Below are 12,389 nucleotides of genomic sequence, written 5' to 3'. Positions count from 1 at the left end.
ACCACCATTTCTAGAAGACAAACAATCATGCACACTCCACCTGGTTACATTATCATATTTACAACGGCTAAACCAGTCGTCCCCACTCCCTTAATGCCGAGCGATAATCAGGGAATACAACTTGAGACTATGGTGTATCTCCACCAGAAAGAAGAACCAAGAGCCTTCAGTGGCGTAGGAAGATGGAAGATGAAACGTAATTGGGGGGGGGGGGGGGGGGGGGGGGGGCTCAATATTTTGTAACACCCCCCCCCGCCGCACCTTCAGGAGGAGATTAATTCAACTCCTAACCATATATGCTTTATGTACATTTTTTCATATATCATTAAATTTAATCATTGTACACATATATAGACAGGTGGGGTCGCTAAAAGGAAATTAACGAATACGCAAATTGGCCAAATTAGCGTGTGAGCGTCGAAGGCGCGATATTTTGGTATTTTAGGGGTCTGAGGGTGACCCACGGGATGAAATATTGTAATTTAGAATGGCTGAGATGAGTTTTACAAGTATTTTGATGATTTTGCGAGCGCCCGAAAGCGCGAGATTTTAGTGTTTGTGGGGTTCGGGGCCACCCCCGGGAAAATTTTACGATTTAGAATAGCTTAAATGAGATTTGATGAATTTACGAGCGCCCGACAGCGCGAGATTTTGGTGTTTGGGGGTCCGGGGGTCTCCCCCGGAAAAAAAAAAACGTTTTAGGACGGCTTAGAAAGTTTTACGATGCATTTTGATGTATTTGCGAGCGCCAAAGGGCGCGAGAATTTGGTGTTAGGGGGTTCGGGGGTCTCCCCCGGGAAAAAATACGATTTAGACTGGCTGAGATGAGTTTTACGATGTATTTTAATGATCATAATTTTAGCGTTCTTAACATGGTAATATTTGGATTTAAAGCTACCTGCATTTAGAAATGATAATTGTGTCGTCATAAAATTACCGGCTTCACACCATCGGCACAATTTTGTGTAACATAAAAAATGAATTAATTGTCTCGCTAAGACATATAAACAAATTGATCTTTTAAGAGACGTTTTTAAATAGTACATAGAATCCCTTGATGGACATTTTTAGTCTAGTTCGTGTGTATTGATTTTTTACTATTTGAGGTTTGACATTATGTGCTTGAACGTTTTAGGAAATGCGCCGCGCAGCGGAAAATTTTCTAGAATGAAGTATGAAAAATATGCAGGAGGACCCTTTTTTTCTTTCAAATAAGCATTTTTTAGAAAAATGGGGGGGGGGGGGGGGGGGGGGGCAAAAAGACATGTTTGCCCCCCGTCCTGGGGGCGGGGGGGGGGGGGGGGGCAGTAGCCCCCCCCCCCGCTTCCTACGCCCCTGGCCTTCCTCACAGGGGCGAGCGTTCAACGGAAGACCAAAAGTGCATGAGGCGATGTCAAGAAAGACGTTCTCTTGGAGCCACCACAGCCAATTTCAAATGCTTCTGCTTAGAGCTCAAATATGGAGCAGGACGACTGGTTCCCATGTTAAGATAGAGAGGTTCAATAGATATAAATAGGTTGGCTGTGGCTTATCGAAAAACTCCAAAACACACCTGCAATTACCTCAATGAACCAAGGATGTTTGACATTAGAAGAGTACATGTATGTAACAGCTTTTAATTGTACATGTATACGGTCACGTTTTAGCTTCGAGCTTTAACTCGGTCGATAGATCACGTACATCAATGAAAGACAGTGGTGCTTGGTGGCCACAGGCGATTACAATGTATGTATAATATATTATGCTAGTCCAATACCAACGACTTACTTCTTTCTTAATATCTTTCTTGACACCGTCTCAATATTAGCCTTTGGTAGCGCGCTCGCCGTTGTGAGGAAAGCTCTGGGTTCTGTCCCCCCCCCCCCCCAGCCGAGGCACACCAAAGTCTATTTTATAAAGGGGTGATAGTTTGTGCTCCTGCTTAATTAGCGCTCAATATTTAAAGAGGAGAAGTTTTGCCCGTTGTCAGTATAATGTGACTGGGTGGGGTGTGTTGCTTGGTACCTTCGGCGACATGCTCAGTGATATAGCGAAAACTATAAAAAGGTCAATTCAAGAGTTCCACTATACAAGAAAAAACAACACAAATCTTAACACGTCCAGGCTATTGCGAAACGAAATTTGTCAAACAAGCTATAGACTAGCCGGACTGATCTAATGTTTTCCTCACTTCGTTTAAAATACATACATACACGTTGAAACTCGATTCTTTACTTGATTTTAGACATATGGTGTGCTAATTGGAATTCTAAGTTAAAAGTCCCATTTCAGGTATTCTGCAAATACCCGTATACAACTGACATAGTCAAGTCCAATAGCTCTAAAATGACCCTGGCAGTTTATTGGACGTTGATCTAATGAACCAAGTCAAGGTAAGTTGTTTTTTTATCTACTATTGCAAGGACGTACTTTTGTTTGAAACGGTTTAGTGGGCCATAAACAAAGCAAAAGTGAAATGATTATTTTCCTTAGCATTGGGTATAGTGTAATCTTTACACAGATACAACATAGTAGTGTACATACCAAAGTTCATTGTGAAGATTCAGGAAAAAGTCAGGTAACGGAAATAAAGGTCCCTCGTCAAAATTAAAAATTACCACATCCTTGTTACTCCAGGGGCTTCTATCACTGCCATTATACCCTAGAAAATGTCATAGCAAAACTGAAGGCTCTATGTGTGTGGCTTGAAGTTGTATGTATTTGTCAATGTGATCTTCACATGCCATCTCTGTAAGTCTGTGATTTGTCAGGTTTTTCCCCCTTTTGAGCTGCTTTTAGTTTTGCTTTGACATTCATGGGTGAATATAACAACAGTGATAGTAACTCCTGAAGTGTTGAGGATCCAATCAATGATACCTTACCTGTAGCTAGGCAGCTGAAGGGCAAACATTAAAAATAAAGATATTGACAACATTTATTCATATTAAATTGTTTATTATTGTTTGCAAAAGTACAACTGTACGTCTACCGAAATAGACCATTTCATCATAGAATCAACACCATCATTCTCACTTTTGAATATATATAGATATCAAGTCATTTACAATAATCAAGTATATATAGGTACCATCTAATGTGGATACCATAAGTTTATTTATCTAAGTACCTTTAGACTAAGTACCATCATCAATATTCCAAGGGTTACTATCACTGTCATACTATCCACCCCTGTACTATGTAATAGCAAATATGAAGGCGTTTCAGCAGAAAAAAACCCTGACAAATCACAGGCCTACAAAGTCTTTCTTAAATGATAATGCAGAACGTGGCTTTGAACTTCAAACCATACAATGTACATCAATAGACTAAACTACCTTTCTCATGTATTGTCGCACAAAGAGCCTTCAGTTTTGCTATGACATATAATCATGGAGTGGACAAAATGACAGTGATAGTAACCACTGTAACATTGAGGATGTACTATCAGAATACACAATATATATATTAACAGTATTCTGATAAATGAGAGTTAATTCCATTTATTTCAGTAAACCATAGTTACTTCCCTTATTTTCACGGAACAAAGGGAAGTAACTCTGATATATCAGAATAATTAAACAGAAATGGCCACTGTTTACACAACATTTATCATAATTAACATTACAATTAAGATTAATTGCACCAGTTTTACCGCTTACTCCTGTGAAAGTAAGGCAACATCACTCATTTAAATTGCATGATAATTTGTACTAAAATCAACAGGGACTTTATAATGAACAATGAATAAAATTAAAATTCAGTGGTAACCGTAGTAACCATAAACAACTTCTACATATATTCTAAAACAAAATGATGGTAGAAATTAAGTGTAAGTGAACCAAGGGCAGATTCTGAATTCTTAAATATATATTCTATATAAGGCACAAAGTACAGTGAAGATATTAAAATGCATATTCATCATGCTTGAAATGTACACCCATAATATTTGTTTCCAGTTGAATCATATCATTATACACAATAAAAAAAAAATCATTTTCTTGTAAAATAAAAAACTTATCTTTTTTAATTAATGTCAATGAACATCAAATAATATTGTGATCTTTGTTTTCATGGATCCAATGATAGTGTTAATTTCTAATTACGATAAACAAACTTTCGTTCACAGATACTTTCACGATTTCCATTTTAAAAACACATTTGTGCATGGATACTAACTTTTAAGTTGGCAGATTAACCCTTTGGTATAATAATAATATAATATAATAATCTTTCACAAATTTACTTTGATTGTAAAAATCGCGAAAAATAAATCGGAGAAGAAAGAGAGTTGGTTTATAGTAGTCTTGTATCACATAGAGTGAAATAACAGTAAAATGAAAACACAATCAACCAATCACAGACATTCTAGACATAGAACAACCAATGAAGGAACAGTTGATTGAGATATAAATAGCATTGTAACCAGGGACACAAATTAACCAATCAACAGAGGAGACAAACTGACCAATCAGAGATATCAAAGACAGAACATCATATAATACAAAGAGGGTCACGCATAGAACAATGGTGAAACACATATTTAATTCAAGAACCATTTCAAAAACTTACAATTTGTTTAAAATTTTTAATTATTAGCTAGTGCTACAGGTTAAATTATTTTTTTACCTGGTCCAGTGAACTCTCCATGATAGCCTACTCAAAGACACTATTCAAAATTTAGAAATAGAAGCTAACTTCCACTGAAGTGCTTGTGTTTTTATGTTAATTAAATTATTACCTAATTTAAGATATTCGAAGCAAGAAATAATTATATTTCATTCCAATACATCAGACATGTTAACCTTTGGTGAGCAAAAAGAGGTAGATTTTTGACTCAAATGCGGTAGCATTACACGCGGCATTTTTCGCGACGCATCAGAGATATATAAATATCAATAATATGCAAAATACTTTTATTATACATTTTCATAATTTTACGTATATATTTTATTTTTTACGGACAAAAAATTAAATCAGAGTTAAGTTTACGAACAGAATTTAAATAAAAGTTAAGTATTTCGTTAAAATATTCATGGTAAAATTAAGTACTTTCCTCAACAAATCACACACACATTTGGCACAATTGATCAATTAAACAATGCTGTCTACGTATTACAGAAATATTTCCCTGGTGGTAAGGACTCAATTGTGACATTATTTTGTGTCAGAACGAAACATGTCATTTTCTATGACAAATTTTCTATAACAAATATGACTTTACGTTCACAAACCCATAACATCACAATAAATACCTACCAGCAAGGGCAGATAACTCTTTAATATGCAAAAATCAAATAACATGGTTAACAACACGGCGCACAATCACCTATTTTTGTTGACAATTGACCCATCGCAAGGCAGTATGTCGCTTCGCTTTATGCTCGCACACACACGCGTAAACATACACTTGACGAAATGTGAAGTCATGTGCATAACCTGGGCAGTTTGACTGACAGCTGGCGATCCATCTTTATCCTTTTCAGACTGTTACAAACCACTCAATGAAGGACACTTCTTTCAAAAACAATCAATTGTCAAAATCAATATACAATGTTTCAGAATGTTTTGGCTTTATTTTCTAAGAAGGACGAAAATTGATTTCTGAAAGCATTTCAGTGAATTTTTATCTTTTTAAAACATGGAGTGAAAATCATGTAATTTTGAACATTAAAGATGCTACACCACTGACAAATGTTTACCCATTAACCACAGGAGCACATGAATAGGTATTTTTGTTCAGTAACAAAAAGAATTTTCTTTACACTATTATATATATTTATATAGAAAAGTATGAGCTCTATACTATATTTGAATATAAAAGTATTTAAAATAATTAATTACATCCCGAAAAAAAGTACATGACACTATGTCCTATATGGAATGAGGTACTAAAAGTGGAGGCAACAAAAGCAAAACAAATTATTTTATATGTATTTCAGAGTTAGTTAATCATATATATATACACAATCAAGCATGATGAATTTTTATTAATGCTCAGTCGGCGATGGAGTATCTTTAAGTTCTAATGAATAATCTTTTCCTTTATCATGAAGGACTCCATGGAATTTTACAAAGTTAACATCAAATAAATACATGTGAATATCACCTTTGACAGAGGAAGAAAGATTTTTCAACAAAATGGTGTTGTTTGTGTGACAAAGAAATGTATTTTAATGACATCTATATTAAACTATTGTAGTATTTCATTGAAAAAATAATGTAGAGAAATATTTTTTGACATTTTGAATGTTTCATAATAAACATTTCTTTATACTTTACGGTAAACATTTCCTTGATGATTACATTCATCTTAATATGTCTTTCAATCAAAAGCTGGAAGGGAAACACGATACCATCTATAGGGTTCAATCATTTCATAATATTTAGCAGGACAAATTTTCGCGATTATATCGATGTTCCAAGAAATTGCGAAAATATAATTCCCACGAATATAACCATCTATACTCTATATTTATACAAAACTGACCTTTATGAACATATCATGCAACATCATCATATTAACAAATTTATACTGTACTGCACACCATAAAATACTTGCACCAACTGGACATATTTCAAAAATTAAATGCATATACATGTACAAATTGATTAGTATTTGACAGATTTATATTTCAACATCAATTTCTCTGTTCAAAAATAAACACAAAACAACAGGAAAATTGGAGATTATTATACAATAAAAGAAAACATAATGTGATTCTCCATTTGTTTTCCTGAGATTCAACATCAACAATAAATATAACATCAGTATACATGTATAATGTATTTATGATTAATTAGGATATACAGGGTGTCCCAAAAAACATGTCCCAACTTTGATAGGTAATAACTTTCACTATACTGAACTTTTTATGGAAATTCAAAATGATTTGGAAAGCTGGAGTATCCACATTTAACTTAATTGGGTACAAATGTACATATTACATCATAATTTTGTGTGATTACGTCATAATAGAAATGATGACATCATCGATGATGCCACATTTTGGTGACTTTCTAGCACCATGAAGATTCAGGCTGAATATATTGAACTCTACAATGCAGTTGGAAAATCCCCTACTTATGTAAATGAAATGTTATGAAAATGTCACCTATGTATGCAGTCCATTCCAGGAAGTAGAATAACAGAATTGTGAGGTGGTGAGGAATTTTAAAGACAGAATTCATCATATCATCGAAAAGAAGGGCGGACACCTTGCGCCCAATCTTAAAATGAAAGTTATTGATTTTCTGAACAAATCGCAAAATTAGCAAAATATGACTTTCGCTCAATTTTCAATATAGGTATTAACAAAAAGATATTTCTCCAGGTTGTTATATATCGTTGTACAGAGCAGATCACTACCTTTCTCATGGTAAATAGATCAAATTCCTCAGTCTATCAAAATATTTTGTATAAAGCGTCAAACTCGAACATGTTTTTTGGGACACCCTGTATATTAATTAGTATAGTAGTCCATTCTGACTACATTGCGTATGGGTGTCTTTTCGTCTACTCTGATGCCGAAGACGTATGGTCATTGACCTATTAACTCAGTCACCCCTGAAATTTCCTAATGGACTGGTCTAACCTTTGAATCAGAAGAGTCTAAATTTGTCTTCAGGGGTAAATGAGTTAAAAGTGCATGTAAAGCTAATTCTAATCGCAGTAAACAAATTAGCAACAGCAACAGAAAAAAATGTCTTACAGAATAAAAACAGTTCATATACAATATATATCACAATTATGATAGAACAATTGTGTGTTAAAACTATTTATGATCTATAAAATACATTCATCAGGATATGAATTAAGATTGTAATTTAATGAAACAATGTGGTGATTAATAATGTCCTCAGCATTTCTTCAAAAGTCTTGACATAGTGTCTCCAGAGGTTATACTAGGCCCAAAAATAAAATATGTCTGTTAAGGGTTACATTGGCAAAGAAATAGTGTTGGTAGGTCGCAATATTTTTAATATTTTTTAGTGTCTTTCACTCTAAAGTAATGGCCGTAACCGGAGTCTGAGATCAAAATCCCGCATTTTCTAAATTTTTTGTAGAAAAGTGGAAAAAAATAGGGTCAGGGTTAAAAATTAGGGTTGGTTGGGTAACCCTAAACATATTTTTTTTTGCCTTATTACTGATATTATATCCATCCCTGGACTATCTCATAGTAAACCTGTTGGCAGCTCAGGAGAAAAAATCTGACCAATCACAGGCTTGCAAAAACTTCATTTGAAGACTACAAAGAAATAGACTCCCATGCAAATTCAAAGCCACACAGTCAAACACCGTGTAACATTAGGCCTATACAGCTCTTTTGATGTGCATTAAAGGACTGAATTACCTGTTCTGTTCTGTTGCTTCCAGTTTTACTATGACATAGTCTAGGGCTGGATATATGGAGAGTTATAGAAACCCCTGGAGTATCGAGGATGTCAAAAAAATTGCTGTGGAATGAAACTCAATATATTTCCCTTTTCAATAACCAGGCAAAGCACTAAAATTTAAAGATCTTTCAGTTGCCAGCATTTTGAAGAAATAATTAATCATACTTGTAATGAAGCTCTTTTTTTATATAAAATCAAATCCATTTACATTGTATACAATAAGGATGTTCTTCATATAGAACCATAACACAGTAAAATTATGCAAATAATACTACCATATACTATCAACATGTATTGTATGATTAATATTAGCTGTACTATATAAACAATGATGTATGAAAACAGAGCATCAAAATGAGATATTTATACAAAAGTCGTCCAGGGCCCAGTTTCATGAACATTCCTTAAATTTAAGCATTACAGATTTTAAGGAAGGCTCCTTAACTTAAATTTTTCTTTAACCTCTGTACTGCTTTCCTATGGAGAAATTTAAGTTAAGGAGTATCTTAAATTTAAGGAATGTTCATGAAACTGGACTCAGATATTGAAACTACTGTACATGTAATTCTGTATTTTCATAATAGTGAGTTAGTCTCCCTTGTACATAGGTATTGATTGTGATGTCATGTGTTTGTGAGCAAAATGTCAATTTTTTCATAGAAATGACTTTGAACTTGGCTCATAAAATATTGTGTCACAATAGATATCTACTCGCAAGGGCGGTAACTCTGTAACAGGCTGACTACGCACTAGCATGGACATTATATGTATTTAATTGTAGTGGATGAACACAAATTATGGTAGAACAACATGCTACATGATTAAATGATTTATTAACATCAAGACTTCAAAGTTGCTTAGTTCATCAGAGATTGTCTTCCATCAAAATTAGTGCTTAGAGCATGGTATTCAGGTAACAAAAATCTTTTCTCTGCTAAAAACTAACTCAGCTCAATATTGTGGTATACCATGAGTCAGCTAAATATTATGACATACAAAGATTCACGCTCAATATTATGATTTATAATGAGTCAGCTCAATATTGCGATTTAAAATGATTCAATTCAATATTAAAACATTGTCAAACTCATTTTTGTGATTTACAAGGAGTCAAACTCAATATTGTAATTTACAAGGAGTCAAACTCAATATTGTAATTTACAAGGAGTCAAACTCAATATTCTGTGATCGAAAATGATTCAACTCAATATTGTGATTAATTATGAGTCAGCTGAATATTGTGATACAATGAATTCGCTCAATAGCGTGATACAATATAATGAGTCTAACTCAATATTGTGATAAAATTAGTCAGCTCAACTTTATGATTTATAATGAGTCAGGCCAATATTGTCTCTTACAATATATCAGCTTGATATTGCGATTTAAAATGATTCAACTTATAATTAATATTGTGAATTAATTAGTCGATCCGCTCAATATTATAATTAACATGTTCAGTACAATTTTCTGGCTCATCAAAGATTACCATGCATACATAATATGTTTGGCTTCGAAATGAACAGCATTTAAAATTGTATATAAAGTCTATACAAATATTCTGAGATTGTTCTCTAAAAATAGCTTTCATAACATAAAATAGAAGAAAGAATCTCTGGTATTCAACATATGAATATATAATATATCTGTAAAACATGAATGGTCCCTTCAAAATTTGATAATATTTTAACAAAATATTGATTTAATTGAGTTTTTAATATTAAAAACAACTTTTTATTTGCCAGAAATGAACATAATTTTCAGAAAACTCAGGAAATCTGGGCTTTTGCTCTGTTTCCCAAAAGTTGGAAATTTTTCACCTTTTTTCATTTGTATTCATTCATGAAAACAAGAGGTTCAATGGACCTGTATCGTTCATTTGGCTTCTTGTACATGACGTCATTAAACTTAAAGTTCTACCCAACTTTGAAAAAGTTAAGTGATGATAAGAACAATATTTGGAAACAAATTGTATGATTTTGTTTGTTTATGCAATCAATACCGTATTTGACCTAAAGAGGGCGCCTGCTGTAATTAGGGCTCCCCTGCCTTCTTTTCTTAAAAAAAATATAAAATAAAATCCTGCATTGTCCAGTTATCTTGTATCATTTCTTTTTAAATAAACAACGCACTTACCTCTCTTTAGAATTTTATTTCCTATCCAATTTACAGAATAAAATAACAGCCACATATATATCCGATATTAGATAGTTTGAATGTCAATGACCTGGACTGGCACAGTCGTAGTAGTCGTCAGCCATATAAAAAATTATCATCTATAATCACTGTTAGAGGCGCTGCTTTCAGATATTTTAATGATAACATTGTACACATTCATAAACTGATTGAGCAACATCAACATTGCTCTGATTAAAATATTAAACCTTCAAACATTGGTTCATCATGACAGCTGACAGGTTGACAGGTTCCCTTTCACTCCAGTATTCTGTCTAGACAAAGCCCACGTCCTAGAAAACATCAAAGGATTTTTGCGGGAAACTCGATATATAGTCCGTTTCAAAATTGCGGCAGTTCCCTTTGAAATGATGACTGCCTAGCTGCAAGCTTTTGGGATATAGTCTGTTTCAAATGACTTAATGAACTTAATAAGGGCGCCCTCATCGCCAGTTACCCACGACCTGCGCCCTCTTTAGGTCAAATACGGTATTATATTCATGGGTATTCCTGAATATTTTTACAGCATCTTTCTGCAGTAAATTAAAATGTTGTAATATAAATACAATGTTCTATGAGAATCACTAAGTTTTAAAACACTATTTACAACATTCTCAGTCTATATTAGTGTTAAGACATTTAAACTACCCTTTATTTCAAATTATTTTCAAATTTTGAAGAGACAGTTATACCAAAATGACAATTCTGTATTGCATATTAAAGAGTTATCTGCCCTTATGGGTAGGTATTGATTGTGACGTCATGTGTTTGCGAGCAAACAAAGTGAATTGCACCCACAAAATAACGACATTACAATGGATACCTACTCGCAAGGGAGCTAACTCTGTAATACAAAGACAGAATACTATTCACACAATCAGTCTGGCTGGACAAAAGTTGATATGAGGATGATACAGGCACCACTACAATACTATAACGACGTCATCAGCGTGTTGTTTGACGTATCCAGGCTATCCGCCCTTGACTCTGGACTGTCGAGGTCAGATTTTTTTACAAAGCTCATTGAAAGTTTGTTGTGGTTCTCTGAAAAACAATTACCACTATTTACATCAGCTGTTACTTGCTCTCCGGACAAAAATGAATTTCTTTTACATTCCGCTGGTGCAAATGCATCGTCCTCTCTGAAACTGGTGTCAGCGGGTTTATTCTCATCTGTTGCAATCTTTGCCGACGTTGTTCTATAAAGACGTAACGACAGAAAGATAAAAGTTGCCGTAATGACATTCCCACACAACATAATGGCCATCGCTAAATAACTCATCTTCTCGTTGTTGTAGAAGAAACAAGATCCCTCGTTCTCGCAGTCTGTTTGCCACAACAGACAGGCCATGTCTATAAACTTTCCAAACACGATGGGTCCGGGAATAAATCCTACAAAAAAAATGAATAAAAAAATACCAGTACTACATGACATTAAATGCCTAAAAAAAGATGAACCCCAATCACCTCAACATAGGTATAAAGGTATATTATGCTTTTTAACTGTGCTTACTGTTGGTTATGACGGATTTCAATTTTACAAATCGAGCCATTAAGCACCCCTATCCAAATAAGCCTCTCCCACCTTTTTAAGGCTTCAATTTCTGAATTAAATGCAGACTGAATATGAAAAATTTGTTGGTTTTCTTACCAATTTCTTTTGCAAATTAATTTATGGCTTACTTTGTAAAATTTTATGAAAGGCAAGTCTAAATTTGTTTCTATTAAGCACCCCCTGAGTTGCTTCAATTTTTTATGTGACCTGGGCGCTTACTGGGTCGAATACAGTATATATCTTTTTCCAATACTACCATATTGAGATGACATGTAGTCATTACCTA

The 12,389-nt window shown here is 34.0% G+C and overlaps 1 protein-coding gene across 2 annotated transcripts in view; it reads right to left on the bottom strand.

The window, feature by feature from the left end:
• Positions 1-2,913: 2,913 nt before the first annotated feature.
• Positions 2,914-12,389, bottom strand: part of LOC138309160 (solute carrier organic anion transporter family member 4A1-like) — a 93,073-nt gene continuing 83,597 nt past the window's right edge. For both annotated transcript variants that reach the window (XM_069250317.1, XM_069250316.1), the window contains exon 12: positions 2,914-11,940. In XM_069250317.1, the coding sequence (XP_069106418.1) occupies positions 11,480-11,940 (461 nt within the window). In that variant the 3' untranslated portion in view covers positions 2,914-11,479. The remainder of the gene's footprint in view (positions 11,941-12,389) is intronic.

The sequence above is a fragment of the Argopecten irradians genome, chromosome 15, assembly GCF_041381155.1.
Source record: "Argopecten irradians isolate NY chromosome 15, Ai_NY, whole genome shotgun sequence".
In the NCBI taxonomy this organism is placed as follows: domain Eukaryota; kingdom Metazoa; phylum Mollusca; class Bivalvia; order Pectinida; family Pectinidae; genus Argopecten; species Argopecten irradians.
This window is presented reverse-complemented; position numbering and strand designations above follow the sequence as displayed.